Here is a 15,463-nt window from a genome sequence, read left to right as displayed (position 1 = left end):
CTTTGGGGTGAGCTGCATGCCACCGAAGGCATTGCTCACTTCTCTATGTACTCTTGGGGATGTGTGTGTAGATACCTACATGGTGCAGGCCTTCTGGACCTACACCTAAGTGCCTGGGTGACAAAAATTCATCTTCTTGAGAAATTTCATGGCCTTGGGAGGGTATAGGGCCTGTGATGTATCTACATCTCAATCCAAACCATCTAGCAGAGAAAGCCAAGGCAAGAGGCTGCCAGAAGAAAAAAGGAGGTGCAGGCACTGGGAGGTGGGAGAGGACAGCACTGAGTAAAAATACAGGCCAGTTCCATCCCTACCCACTAGGCCTGGTTCTGGCAGGCTCCAGCCCCAGGTGGTGACAGCAGCATCCAGAGCTGAAGGACAGATCCCAGCCACTGGTGAAGGTACCTGCCCTATCCTGGCCTGCTTTGTCTCCAACTCCTTTGCTGAAGGTGGGTGGTGGTGAATACACAGTCACTTTCTGCAAGGTTCCTGGAAGAAACATAGGGGTGACTGAGGTGAGAGGCCCTATGACTTGCTGCCCTGGCTGGCAGTTTGCCCTGCAGCACTGCAGGGAGAAGCTGAAGGGCTCAGTACTTAGCTTCTAGATCCAAGGGTTCTTGGAGGGCTTCTGGAAGACTACTAAGACTGTGACACAGGCTCCTGGAAGACCTGGGAGGCCGAGCTTGGTTGAATCACACTCATCTGGTGGCTTTAACATTATTCTTTCTGCATTTGCTGTGCGGCCAGCTTCCTCTCCTCAGGGCGGAGCGGAATTGAGGGAGGTCAAAAGTGACCTTTTCCCCTAGCCTCCAAAGAGGCCCAAAGTACATTCATGACATTTGCTCCTTGCGTCCAGCGCCAGAGCACTTTCAACTATAAGAGCAAGGACTTGATCTCCAGGTCTGCCTTCCGCGGTTGGGAGGGAAATGCAGAGTTTGAGAGGCCCGACAGGCCCTCCCTTCTTGCCTCGCGGTGGGGGGACTGATGGTTACTCATTCTTGGGGTGTCTATGAAAAGCCTTGGACCCCTCTGCCCAAGGCTTGAGGGCTCAGGGCCCGGCTGTTCGCGAAACTTGTTTGCTGGGCCTCTTGGTCTGTCGCTCGCACCGAGAAGCTGGCTCTTATGCTGCCTCTTTGCGCGGGAATGCAGGAGTCTCAACCAGGGACTGGAAGATCAGGCAGTGGCGAGGCTGTCGTCTGCGAAATCCGAGACCTTTTTCCAGCTTGGCAAGATCAACTTTTCGGCCCCTCTGAACTGGCTCTGAGCTGGACTCCGCTTGGAGTCTCTTGTGGCCCGCGACCAGTAGTATAACCTCGAGGGGATGCAGGAAATGAGAATGGCCATCAGTATTGGATTTTAAGTTCCTTAGAAATCCCTGACGACCGCACTGTCCTGAATTTTTTTTTTTTGAAGAGCAGAGGGAGGATCAGCGGGTGGGGAGAGCTGGGCTTGGGAGGTGATCGGATTTGATGGGAATTTTAAAAAGCTCCCTTTCCGCTGTCAAAGTTCCTGGCTGCCCTAGCCCAGCCCCTCTCCGTGGGTTTTCCAGAACAAGCGCCCCAAGCAGGCGAGGCTCTGCTCAGCATCCACGCAGAAGGGAGGCGATCATTTGCTGCGAGCAGGCCCATTCGGCATCGCCTGCGGAGCGCGCGGTAAGCTCCGCGTCCCACCGCCGGCCTCCTGTTTTGAGGGCGCCTAGGTCTCCTTCTCTCCCAGATAGAGTTGGAAGGAGGAAGCGATCTTTCGATTTTTCAGTTACAAGACCCTGGATAGTGACGGGGCTTTTTTGTTTCTTTCGTTTTGCTTTAACTAGAGCTGCTTAGAAATCGTTCAACAGGAAAATAAGAACCCGTGTGGTGAAATCCGGACGGAACCAGCAGATCCAAAAGCATCTGGGGGCAGGCGCGGAGATTATGAGTCGTTCCTGTTTTTGGACAGGTTGACATTTGGTCGCAGCCCCCAAATTCCAGATCTGTAATTAAATGACTCTTGGCTTGCAGCGTCTTTGAGACCTAGCAGATTTGGGAGGAAAAGGTAAGGATTTGGGACTTGAAGGAGTTTGTAATGGCACAGGTCAGACTTCGACTTCCAGCTCCTCTCCCTGCGCCAACGGGGAGCCCACGGGGGACCGGGAAGCCAGGGGTTAAAGTCGGCCCAGGACCAAGCTGAGGAAGACCCGAGCGAAGCCTTGGCCCGAGCCTCAGTCTCTCCCCACCTCTCATTGGCCTGCGCGTTCAGGGTTTCTCCTGTTCCCTCCTCGCTATTGGTCGGGGGCCGGCTTTTTTTCCCCTCTGCCTTTCCCTTCCTCCCCCCTCCCTCCGTCGCCCCTCGGACAGGAGCGCACCGCCTGCCCCCAGCAACTCGGGAAAGGAGGAATTTAGAAAAAAAAAGTTTCCCAGAAGTTTGGATCAGAGGAAGGACGGGAAGACCAAGAGAGGAAGAGGGAGAGGTAGGGGAGAGAGAGACAGAATAAAAAAAGATGAAGTCCAGCCTGCACAGCCTGTAAGCGCCTGCCCCAGTGGGTGGGAAGCAAGACTCGGGCGCTCATGCAGCGAGCGGGAGACGCTCTGGGCGCTCGTTGCTAGCGGCTGGGGCATCTAGGGCTGCCTGTCTGGGCCGGTGGCTAAGGGCGGGGCAGGGCGCAGGAGAGGAGCAGAGGATCCCTGCAGCCGCCGTCTCGGAGCCGCCGCCGGCCCGGCGGGCGCTCGGAGCGTGAGGGCGCGCGCGGGCTGCTCCCTCAGTAGCGGGGCGAACGGGAACCGGGGTGCGGGCGGCTAAGATGAGTGAAAGGAGAAGATCTGCAGTCGCCCTGAGCTCGCGAGCACATGCCTTCTCCGTTGAAGCCTTGATCGGCTCAAATAAAAAGCGGAAACTGCGAGACTGGGAGGAGAAAGGGCTGGACTTGTCCATGGAGGCGCTGAGTCCCGCGGGCCCACTCGGAGACGCGGAGGACGCGGCCGCACACGGCCTGGAGCCTCACCCCGGTGAGTGCGTAGGATCAGACCGCGGGAGGCGGGCGGAGAGGGACGCCGGGCGGCAGCGGCGAGCCCAAGGTGGGGAGAGAGGCCCTGGCCGCTGAAGCCTGCCTTGCTCCAGAGCGGGTTTGTTTTTCTTCGCGCAAATGTCTTGAGCCTTTCTGAATTCTTCTGAACCAATTTGCGGGAACTGGCCTGAACCTTGCAGTTTCGTCGCCAGCCTCTAGCGAGGGCCCCTCCTGGCTAGCATCCCTTCTTCCACTTCTGGGTTCATGGTGCCCGCAGCTGAGGGGCTGCAGGCCTTGGGTTTAGAACTGATGAGGATCGCAGGCAACAGCGGGAGCGGAGAGGGGCTGGGTCTCGCTTCTGATGGCTGCGGAGGACTGAGTGGAGTTCCCGGCCCCATACCCCAGTCTGGGGAAATGCCCAGTTCCCACTTAACCTTCAACGTCGGTCTTCGCCCTTCCCCCACCAACTTTTCTGGAACTCAGATTGTAGTGTTTCCCCTGCTCCAGCGACGAGGGAGCATAACTGTATTTCAATTTCGTTGGCATTTATGGAAAGACGAATGTGTTAGACCCCTTCCCCGTGCCCTGAGTCACTCTTCAGGGCCCATATCTCTGTCTTTGAGGGGAACGGTGAGATTGATTTTTTGTCTCGGATTATAGTCACACAACATATAAACACGGGGCGGATGTAGATGTCTGTATTTTAAGAGAAACCTGGGAGGGCGGGGGACAACTTAACGTTTTGTATTAAGTGCCAAGATTTCAACTGTGCAAAACAGCCCCAGGGAACAGCTGTTGTCAGAAGAGTCTTGCGCGCGCGCGCGCACTCACACACGCACACACACACACTCACACACTCACAGCTTGGTTTAGCGGTTTCAGAAACTTTACAGCCACAACTTCTAAAACCGTTCTGGAGGTTCTTCTGCTGACCAGCTAGGACTGAGGAGTAAACCTGGGTCAGCGTGCCGGAAAGCCGGGATGGGGGCGGCCTTGGGCCCAGGAGCTTGGGGGCTGGAAAGCTGGCCGATCCAAGGAGGGACAGCTGTCGCTTACATTTTCTCTTTCGGCAGTGACAGTTCAATTTCCATGCTCCTGAGGCTAATAATAACGCGATTAGTGGATGACTTGCGGAGACAAAGTTTTATGAATTCTCCGTGTTCTTGCGGCCCGTTACGGTATTTGAGTTTAGTGCTGGGGAATTATTTTTATTAGTCGATGAAAAGAAAATTAAAAGGAGATTTATTTCGTCCGCTCAAGTCTTTCCCTGTATTTGGATGTGGGTGCCTGTCCACGCAGACCCCTATGTGGGCAATTCAGAAAGGACTGTGTAGCTAATGTGTGTTTCCCATCTCTGGCAAGACCCTATTTCCTCACTGCATTTATTTGTTGTCAGAATCTCGCTTGGGCCTTCACACAGTTGAGTGGAAGTTCTTTCAGGCCTTATGACAACTCACAATTTGGAAGGTTATTCTATTTTCCCGGCAGTAGGAAAAGCATAAGTTATTCAACTGCGCATGGCAGAGCCCTGTCCGCGGGTACTTTTCTCTGAGGAAGTGGTCAGATCTCCAGGAGCCGGTCTAGGGTCGCATGTTTTGAAAGGACCAACACCGGGGCTCATAATCAGACACCCAAATCGAAGTTTACTTTTTCCATCTTCTCAGCCGTAAATCAGGAGAGAAAAGTGAGGGGTTGGGGCAAGGAGAGATCAGTCCAGGGATATGAACGCCAGGAGCTGGTGTCCAGAATGCTGTTCTCTCGCATCCGCAGGATAGGGGTAGGATGAGGCTCTAACATAGACCTGTACCTAGCAGAGAGTTCACTTGACCTCCACCCATTACCTTTATCGCTTAAAAAAAATTAGAGATATGCTTCTGGATTAGAGAAGACGAAATATGTTTGTAGGGCAAAGGTCCGGGAGGAGTCACAGGCAAAGAGCACTCGCGGGCCTTCTGCGGACCTAGGCTCCGCGGGTGGGGCCTGGCCACGTCGTAGGCTGAAGGGATCTCCAAACTAGAGCCTCCGCAGTGGCCAAGGCTTTCTTACAAACCGGAGGTAGGACGAGAAAACATTTAAGAAAAAGAGCTCAGTAGCGTGGAGACTCGGCAGCAGTCCGGGAGGACGCAGAGCCGGGACTCTGAGCCTGGGTGGTAGCAGAAGGCAAGGCCCGGGCTCTGAGTCCCCTGCAGGCCTTTCTTGATTTTTTTTTTCTTGAATATAGCGCTCTAACAAACACACAGTGGGCCACATTTAAAGGTGTGGGTATGCTAGGGATGTGAGAGAGGAGGCGCAGGCGACTCAGTTGTGCCCAGGGCCACGTTTCTGCAGGGCTAGGCCTCACGATTGTTTATAAAGTCTTTTTCCGATCAGAACCCACGGCGCGCTAGACCTTAGGCCGCAGAGAAAAGGTCAGAAACAGAACAAAACGACAACAAAACCAAAATGCCTTGGGACTGAGGAACGATTAAACAAATACGCACACGTACACAGGACACCCGCACAGAGCAACTGTATTTATCATTCTCACCATCCCTTCTCTCTGACTGGTGCGCCCATTTTCAGCCCTCCCCAGTCAAGTTTCAAAAATCTCGGGATCCTAAGACAACCCAAAGGTGAGATTTTAATGTTTATTTTTTATTCAAAGACGTGGCCTTTTGCTTTTTCACAGCCCGTTTTTCTTTCTGAGTCGGGACAGAGCTGGTTTTAGTTGGCGCGGAGCTCCTGCAGCCTGGGGCGCCAACCTGCAGCAGCGGGGGACCAGCCCGGCCTGCGCAACGTAGGCACTCACACATCAGAGGACACACAATATGTATTTCAAAATTTTCCACCGAGCATGGTGGTCCTGAGAAACCTCGAGGCCCGAAAAGCCTTGGAGAAAGGCCTGTGAGGTGCCCTAATTATTACACCCGGGTCAGCACTCCCTCTCTTTCGGAGAAGCAGCCAGGACTCAGCCGCCAGCTGGGGAGGGTCTCCGAGGAGCCTGGCTCTCGGGCCTGCCTGCCCCCGCCTCTCACCAAGCAGCAACGGAGAAAACTTTCCAGCCTGGATCGCCCGCAACAGCTGCTCCGGCTGAGGCCTTGGAAGTGTATTTCAGGCACCGGCGGCGCCATCTGAGCTCAGACCCCAGCTCCGCTCCACCCGGCTTTCCCAGATCCGTTTAGGCCTTTCCCGCCCAAATCCACAGCCCAGTGCGGCCGAGGCTGGGTCTCCCGCGGAGCGAAATAATTCAAACCTTCTGCGGAGGGATTTCCCTTCTAGAGCTCGCGGGCCTGAGCCTTGCAGCAGCGGTGCTCCAGAGGCCTAAGGATGTTGCAGCGCTCGCGGGTGGGCACACAAAGCAGGCCTACCCCCAAACACGCGGGCAGCGCAGCGCTCCGCGCTAACGTCGCATGCGTCAGAAGCTCGCCTTCTCCCGCGCGCGCCCGTCCGAGCCACACTGGTGAAATGAGACTGGAAAAGCCTGCTCAGTCCCCCAGGGCACTTCTTTTGTATTAGGGAGAACTGTTCACACGAATTAATCTGCCAGTTTATGGCTTGTTTGCATAAACTCCACGGTTTTTATCCTGACATCACTCCTCTGCCCACCTTTCACCCCCAACAGGGAAACAGGGTCAAAACGGAGGAAATGACTCTTCACTGACACTTTAAATAAAGGAGATAAAGCAATGAGTTTAAGGCCCATGTAGAGAACGTGCTTCAGCTGGCAAGCACCAGCCAGGGCGCAGTTCGGGGCTTGGGCCGCAGGGCGAAGGTGTGGGGGTGCTTTGCAGCAAGACGCCAAAGTGTATGCCTGGGATAGAGTCCCGGGTGAGGACCTCTAGTTCCTTGGTGGTGCGTGCGTCTGTACAGAGGTGCGGACCTCGGTGCCAGCACTGGGCCCCGCGGAGGAGCAAAGGGTGGGGCCTACGTAAGGTGTGTAAGGCTCCAGCCTTCCACGGTGCCTGCCCCTTTGGTGAGTGACCTTGCGGGTAGGAGAATGAGGGAGTAAGCAAGATCTGAATTCTTCACAGGCCGGTGGGGACCGTTGTGGGACGACTGCCAGACGCCCTTTTCTCACGCTGGTCGGTTGGTGGCTAAATGAGGCGTCCCTTGGAGGTACCGGGCAGGGAGCGCGCACCACAATGGCTCCCTGGCGGTGAGGAGGGTCACGGAGTTCTGTGTAAAACTCCGGCCCTGACGCAGTGACACACTAGAAGCCACTAGGAAGAAGGAAATAATGTGACCTGCTCTGTCCCATAGATGGAACAAACTGTGGGAGGGCAGTGGGGAGGACGCGGAATGGGGAAAACCTTTGCCCAGAGTTGGACTGTGATGGAAGGAAGCTGGAGCGGCTATGGTTTACACTTGGGCAGTTCTCCCCGCCAACCTCCACGCTCGCTGCGCCGCAGAAGCCCGACATGCTTGCGGAAGGCACGGCTAACCAGCCAGAGTGTGGGGGAAGGGTGTTTCTCGTCACGTCTGTGCGGTGCAGGGTGGCCGCTCTCCTGGCCCCACCACCACCAACCTCTGCTCCACAGAGACTGGTCCAGCAGGCACAAGCCTAATGGTCGGCGAAGCCTTTTCTAGACAGATCAGCTCACAGCCTAGAGGCGCAGCCATTCTAGATTCACATGTTCCATACTCCACCCGACCAACGCCATTTCTTATTGATCACTTTATTTGGGTTCAGACATGGCCGTTTTGCGTTTTTTTATTTTATAGGTGAAACTACCAGAAAAAAGATTCATGGGGTGACGTTAATACAGAGAGAATGGAGAATTAAATTCCTAACAGTGGAGTTCAGACTGAAATTATATTGACACATACCCGCTGCCACCTTTCTGTCCCCCTCCTCCCAGTTACTTCAAATGGTATCACAAACATCTTTTAATTATGAGGGAAAATTAGTTTAAAATCTCTTTAATTAATTACACATGGCATGTGAGGAGCAAGTGAAGAATGATATGAAATGCCTAACATGGGAGCCAAAACTAAAATGATTGGCTATTGGTGGTTTGTGTTCCCCCATTAATTTGTATACTTTCTTTTGCATGTGTAGACATGAGTTTAATGCAGCCAAGTCCCTCATCATTAATGCTTCAAGTTAGGCCATGAAGAGAGAGGGACAGGTACGTTTCAGCTCAGAAGACTGAAACGTTTTGTTCATCCAAGCCTCTCTAAGGGCATTGCTAGTATTAAAGAGTGAAATATTCCAGGTCTGTTACAACCATCTCTATTGCCCAAAACATAATATTAATAAGATGAGAGCACTTTTTTTGAGATTCTGATTATGGGCTCTGTTAGAAGTTTAGTTCTCTCATCCAGGAGAAAAATGATTACTCTTTAGATCTGCAAATTCCTTCTCTAGGTGACTGTAGATTAAAGAAAGAAAGAAAAGCAGGCCTGAATTGAATTGTGCATATTCCACAGGGATAAAGAGCAAGTTAGCATTTCACTCTCCTTTCTGGAAATGCAGAAATCCATCTAATGATTATTCTGGGAGTGCAGTGGTTATTGCTCTCTTACTCTCAAAAGACAAAGACAAAGCAGCTCAGCAGGAGAAAATATTTAAGTGGTTTTCTAGTTTTGACCTTTTGGGACACGTTTCCACAGGGAAAAGCAGGGAACTGGTGGAATGTGGAATCTTTCCCCCTTCTTTCTCTCATCCATGAGGTTTATTTTTGCTTTGCTTTTTCTGGTTTCTAGTGAGCCTCGAATTTTTAAATGCATGACTGAGATACTCAGGGTCTGCTCTGGGAGCTGCAAGTAGCAAATTTATAAATTAGGACCTGTTTACACTTGTTTGGGCAAGGATAATCATTAGCTAATTTAAGTGAAGCCCTTGCTTTAAGTGCAGGGTGGAAAATGAGACTCTGGAGGGAGGACCACCGGTGAAATGGGAAGAGGTAGGGAATTCAAGCAACTGGTGATGACAAATCAACATTTATTCATTGCCATTAAGGGCTTCACTTTGAGTGTGATATTTTGCTGACTCCAAAGTAATGATAAGCTTTTGATACCAGAAATGAAAATAGGTCTTGCAATGGATACTTTTTACTCTGTATTCTTTTTATTAGCCAAGATGTAGCTTTGCCTTTTATATGTAAGTGTATAAAGTGTGTTAAAGAGCATATTCCAGTATATGTGTTTAGACACAAATTTATGTGTGAACACCACAGTTCTGAATGGGACATAGATATTATTTCTGAGAAAACAAACTGCTGTGTGTTATGTGTGAGTGGCTCGTTTAACAAATTGGGAACACCTAAAATTTTGGGACCAGAAATTTTATCTTTAGTTATCATCTGACAATTCAAGAGAATCCCAGATGTGAAACTTCTAAAGTATTGATGTTTTCACTTAACTCTCAAATTAATTAATGTTTTTGACCAAAGTCTAAGAAAAAAACACCAGAAAATAAGACTGTACAGATGCAATTTAAAAGAACAGTGAGAGTGGAAATTGTTCTAACTAAATTTGGCATTAATTTTGTGAATAATGCCATCTTCATTTTGGACAGGTAGAGTGCTACCTTGTATTCTGAAGGATAATTTCATGTTACTCTATGCAGAGAGTTATGCAAACTTTTAAGAGAAATCTGGATAATCATAATGGTTAATAGAAAAATGACAGAAACTCTGATTTTGGGAAAATAATTTAAGAACATAGAAAATACATGCAAAAATCTTCTCTTTTACATTTTTTTCAATATAGTTCCAAGGTTCAAATGAGCTGACTTTAAAAATTGCCACACACTTCAGAGGATTAAAAAAAAAACAACCTCTTTCTGAATTGCACAAGTAATATACTAATACAGCCTGCTTTAAAAAACCAACTACTACAGATAACAGTAGAGTTCCCTTGCAGGGGATCGTTAGAGATTATTATTCTATAAGTAGCTGGGAGCCATGAGTTATAGCGCCTATTTCTCAACAGATTGAACCCAACATCCTGTTTCCTTCCCCCACTTTCTACACACACGTTGAAAACGACCATATTCTTCCCCTCTCAAACAATTCTCAGAGGACCTTTCACCAAGGGAGGAATTGGGATTGCACCTCTTCCGGTGAAACTACCCCTGGGAAAATAAGGCAGCCCGGGTGACCTTCACAAGCCATAGAATTGGGCCGCGGCTGCGTCTGCCCGCATTCGGGCCCTGGCCTCAGCCTTGGCGGAGCCTCGGGGCGGGAGCGGCAGCCGGGTCAGGGCCGCCAGGCCTGGGTTCGCTCTGCCCCAGTCCCTGCTATCGCGCGCGGGGCCCGGCCCGGCCCGCTGGGCTGCGCGGCCGCGTGCACCGTGGGTTGCCGCGCGCGAGGTCTTTGAAAGCAGGGAGGCCAGAATCCTGAGAGCTGGTCTGTGTCCTTCTCAGCTCTAATTACATCCTAGAGAAATGTGGGGATTTAGGGGTAATCGGGAAGGCCTTGGTGAAAGACCTAAAAAAAAAAAAAACCGGGAAAAAAGCCCAAACAAACGGAACCCAAGGATCTTACACCTCTCGCCCTGAGGGGAGTTTGGGCTTTTGCTTTCATCAGGCTGAACAAATTTCCAAGGAATCAAACTGACTTCAAACATTAGCAATTAGAAACCAAGAATCCCACGGCCTGAAGAACTTTTAATCCCTAACCATTTCCAAATGGGTAATTCCAGGGTCAGTAAATATCATAGCCAGTCTGTTGAAAAGGAAAGTCACTCTGTCGTTTTGAGAGGCACCCAGCCCAGAGACCCTGCACTGCCCATCCAGACAAAAGGACAGCAAATAATTGTCCTTCATGCTGTTCTTGGAGATTAAATACAATGAAGTGATAGTTTTCCTAAAAATAAATTTTCAAAAAGAGGAAGAAACCACCCAATTTTACAAAGTATATTCGGAAATGACTGCTAGTCATTGAGAAATGGTTATGTTCTGTAAGAAGCAGGAGGGAATAACCCTTATTGGGCTCAGTGTTAGCTGAAAGGATAGTCCTGCCTTGAAGCATCCATGCTCCAAAGCGACAATCGCACCGGGCCCCAGGGCCCGGAAGTGTAACCTAGGGGTTAGGTGACTTGGGTGGCTCAGGACTTGCATTCTTGTTCCTGCAAAATAAGTAACTGATTTTCACAGTGGGGGTGGGGTGGGGAGCAAACACTTGTGCCAGTAAGAGGTTATGAACACAGCAATGCTTTCCCTGGATTTGATAAAGCTTCCTCAATTCAGAAGCCTAATAATTTGATTTCTTTATTTTTGCAGCAAAGTGGGGAAGGGTTATATACCTATGCACTGCAGTATTTAGGAAGAAAAAAAGGTTTCGTTAGAAATTAATCATACAAGTAAGCTTGCCGAGGAATAATAAATTGTAAAACACTTCAGAAACCTTAACTGCTTACGTGCATATCTATGAGTCTTCACTGTACTACAAAGCTTTTAACACAAGCCCTCATATTCTAGATTATATGCACGTATTCTAGTATGAAGAGGGCTAAACTAGCTTAAATTAGACCTAGATTCTAGTGCTAGCTTTGTTATTAATGTTGGAACTAGGGATATTTATTTTAAAGGCAGACACATAAATGTTCAAAAAATAAAGTTGTTTCATAGCCACTGATGAGGCCCTCAGTTCTTGGTTTGTGAAATGAAGGAAAGGAGCTCAAATGACACCTGAGGCCCCCTTAGCTATAAGATTCTGTGATCCTGCTAACTTAAAAATATTAACATTTTCTCCTAAATGCACCCTGGCCATCATTTTACTCATCTCTTACTTCGTTGGAACATGGGAAGTTTTACTGCAGTTTTAGAAAGTAACAGTAATAGCACAAGGCCTAAGGAAAAAAAAAAACGTTTTTACAGCTAGAATTAAGAGCTTCCATAAAGCTCTTGAAAAGTTTTTAGATTAATATCACATGTTCAGAAGTCCTGGATCAGTGATTTCTAGTCCTTTGTGTTTGATGTAACCAGTTGTTGCTTGTGTGAACCCTCAGGACCCTCCTGCCTAAAGAATTCTATGGCATTAGTGAATTTACAGAAAATGTAGGTAATTTATGCTGTGAACATTTTTGTACCATTCCCAGAAATAGCTGGAAAAACTCTATGGATTTGAAAGTGAAGACTGAGTAAAGCAACCTCATCACTAGTAAACTGAATTGGTAGAGCCTTCTCCCCCCTCAAAAAATTCGGTGGCCCCTCATTACTGTTTGAACCTGATGGAAAGCACTAGTAACTATTTTCCATGTCTAGTCTGCTAAACTGAGATCTTGATCTGGCAGAGATGTGAGAATGCTAAAATGATGACTTAGTAACAGGCAAAACGCTTGTCAACAAGATAGATCAGAAGACAGCTTGCATTCAAGACCTCTATTCATAGCTGCTGAACTTGAGGGCAGGGTCAGACAAAAAACAGCCCAGCACACACCTAGGAGGTTTCTCATGTTTCCATCTTGTGGGACTTTACTTTATTTCCTTATAGACTCCTACAGCTGGGCTTCAAACCCCAGTGACAGCTCCTTACCCTTATTTGATGCCTCTGTTTTCTGCAGCCCTAGTGCCTATGCAGACTTCAGTCAAGGAGAGTGTGGATTTACTGGTCATCCTCTCACTACTACCTTATAAATTACTATAGAGCAAGGACTTTAGCTGGCACAGAGCAAACACTTAGTAAATAATAAAATATAATGAAAATGGTAACACAAGAACAAGGATAACAAGTAGCAACATTTATTGAACACTATGTTTTAGCTGTGTGCTAAGCTGTATATATATTATATGTGTAAAATGCATGTATTCCAAATAATGTACAACTATATATATGTATATGTATATCCTGCAACATTGTTGTAAAATAGTTATTCTTTTTATTATGTTATCATATCTATTTGGTTTAATGAATAAATGAATGATACAGTATAGTGGTTAAAAGTTCAGGCTCTAGGGGGTTAGACAGCTTGTTCCTGGTTCCAACCCTGGTTTCAACACTTGCTAGTTGTATGACCTTGGGAAAATTATTTAATCTCTCCCAACCCTAGTTTCTGCATCTGTGAAATTGTAATAGTAAACTTGTAGTAAATATTCATCAAAAGGTAGTTATGAAGATTAAATAAAATAGTGTGCATAAAGGAACAATGGAAGTGCTTATTATTGCTATCAATTGAATTGATAATGATTACTCAACTCAGTGACCAGCTTGGATAAGAAATTGTTACAGATTGTAATCTACATCAGCCCCACCCCTCCGTTCCAGTCTTTTGTTTTAAATGAAATGTTTGGGATTTGAAGTGGGATCCACACTTGGTGTATAATCTGTGGTTAGAAATAGCGGCACAGAATCTGAGTACAAGTGGTTAATCAAGTCAAATTAGACTTTGAGAGCTGTTCCTATTCAAGATTCCACTGAGGCAAAAAGCCAGCACCTGAGTGAGCATCTGAGGGAGGAAAGGCTTCAGCCAGCCAACATTTGGTAGGAAGAGTGGGTGGGCAGAGTGTGGGGTTGGGGTGCTTCAGCTTTACCAGCTCCCTAGGAGCTCAGCTGTTAGAGGACAGAGGCGTCTTTCTGGATGCAGGAAGTGGAATAACACAACCATGTTTCTCTGGTTAGTTTCTGGTATTTTTACCTGGAGCCCAGAAATCCCAAAGAGGTCAGGTTTTTATAGTACAGGAAGTAAGGAAGATTCATTTTTATAAGGTTTTTGTTTATGAAGCCTGTATTCTGATGATCCCCAAGGTGTTTCAGGCAAAATGAACTAGTTGCACCAATTAGTTGGGACTGCAGCAATAAAAAAAAAAAAATGGTAGGTGTGCTGTTGAGTTAAAAAAAAAGGGAGCAAAGGGACTAAATTAAAGGAAAATCTATTACTAAGCTGACTGTCAGGAAGAATGGAGTAGAAAATCTTTTTTTAGGGGAACAGCAGAAGCTCAGCCATTGTGTTAGAACTCACATCTGGCTGAACAGTTTTGCACAGTTTTCTTCCTTCCAGAAAACAGAAGCCTTGATTTGATCACTATTTAAAAAAGAAAAAGCTAATTACACCCTAGACTTTGTTTATATTGATTTCTGGCAGCAGAGGGAGAAGTTGCATTCCTGGGGGAATAAGCACAGAAGAATGAACCCCTGGAGGCCTTCTTCAGTAGCCCAGTGCCCTTGTCAGCAGAGCGCAGGTCCTGCCTGACCATCCGGCTGAGGTGGGAGCTGCTCTGCTCTGGCTGGAGTTTAGGTCTCAGTCTTCCAAACAGACTTTTTGTCCTGTATTTTATTTCCAAGACAGATGTTTCTATGCTTCTCCAATCTCATAAACATCCTCTAATTTCAGAGTGCCCACAATACTAACCAATAAGAACTGTCATGGATTGAGGGTTACCCCGAGCCAGGCACTACACTAATGGATTTATTCACATCCTCTCATTGTGTTTACCCCAGTGGTCCTTGAAAAGAAATACTTGTTTCACCATTTTACAGGTGAGGAAATCGAGGCCCAAACAGGTTAAATAACCTGCCAGTAGTCACACAGCTCCAGTCTATATAAGTGACTTGTCCGAACTTAAACCCTGCCCTGTGTGGCTCCAGAGGCAATGTCCTTAACCACTAGACTAAATTGCCTCCCCCTATAGAAGACTCTTCAGTGCTCTAAGGAGAACTCTGAACTTCATAGATGGAAATTTATGCTTGCTGCCCCTGCTGTCTCCCCAGACAGAAATTATTAAATTATAAATGAGAGTCATTTACAATTTCTGGATCTCTCTCTTCCTTTCTTACTGTTATTAGTCTCTCTAGCCTTCAGGTGCCTTCTCCAATCCTGCTAGTAGAAGCATCTGTGTGACAGTGCTATGATGTTGAATTTCTAAGCTATGGTCTTTGGAAAGGGGCATGTGTAGCCTTCCCAACACTACTTCCTTTTCTTTGACTTTAATGCACGAGAATCTCAGTATCTGAAATGTGGTGGCTACATATTCAATTTGATCTAAAACGTCCTCATTCTAAATCTTCTCATGCAGTGAAATTCAAGGGAACCTTTTGCTGCTCTGTTTTACCCATTCCTTTCTCCATTCATAATAGGATAGATGGAATCTTATTGGTAATTGATTCAAAATGGAACAGCTTAGAAATGTATCAGTTGCAGTGACGAGCAATTTGTGCAATCCTAAGTACTGTTGATTTTTTCAAATTCAGCAATTACAGCTGAAATCCCTTTGCCATGGATTGAATTTACAAAGGAAGAGGTTCTGATTTCCACAGTGGCTTCTTCTTAATACCCGAGGATTAGGAAACCGCCTTGAGGACCCACAGCAAGTACACCAGCTCTCAGGGTCGTGGCTTTAACTTTAACTTCTGAGTGACTGCTCTGATTCATTTATTTTGTAACAGCTCTATTTAGAGCAGCCTTGTTTGGTATCAGTTATTTGCAGAAATCTCTCATCCTGAATACACACCCTGTGCTCCTCTACTTTTCTAACACACTGTAAGTAGATGTGATCTCTGCAGTGAGTGTTGGGGAACTTACCAGGATTTCAGGGGGGTTTGGCACACCTGTTCACTG

At 47.6% G+C, this 15,463-nt stretch overlaps 1 protein-coding gene across 4 annotated transcripts in view; it reads left to right on the top strand.

The window, feature by feature from the left end:
- Nucleotides 1–15,463, top strand: part of TBX15 (T-box transcription factor 15) — a 118,784-nt gene that overhangs the window by 10,327 nt on the left and 92,994 nt on the right. Inside the window, exons 1-2 of one of the 4 annotated variants that reach the window (XM_057500595.1) lie at nucleotides 170–1,652; nucleotides 1,814–2,034. Coding sequence is in view for 2 of the 4 variants with exons in the window: in XM_057500597.1 (XP_057356580.1) it covers nucleotides 2,780–2,984 (205 nt within the window). In the remaining 2 variants the exon portion in view is untranslated. Of the gene's footprint in view, nucleotides 1–169; nucleotides 1,653–1,813; nucleotides 2,035–2,065; nucleotides 2,985–15,463 lie in introns of those variants that run through there. The other 3 variants (XM_057500596.1, XM_057500597.1, XM_036924443.2) reach the window with 3 other exon arrangements.

Source organism: Manis pentadactyla, chromosome 4, assembly GCF_030020395.1.
Source record: "Manis pentadactyla isolate mManPen7 chromosome 4, mManPen7.hap1, whole genome shotgun sequence".
NCBI lineage: Eukaryota > Metazoa > Chordata > Mammalia > Pholidota > Manidae > Manis > Manis pentadactyla.
Note: the sequence above shows the minus strand (reverse complement) of the source record. Positions and strands in the feature narration are given on the sequence as shown.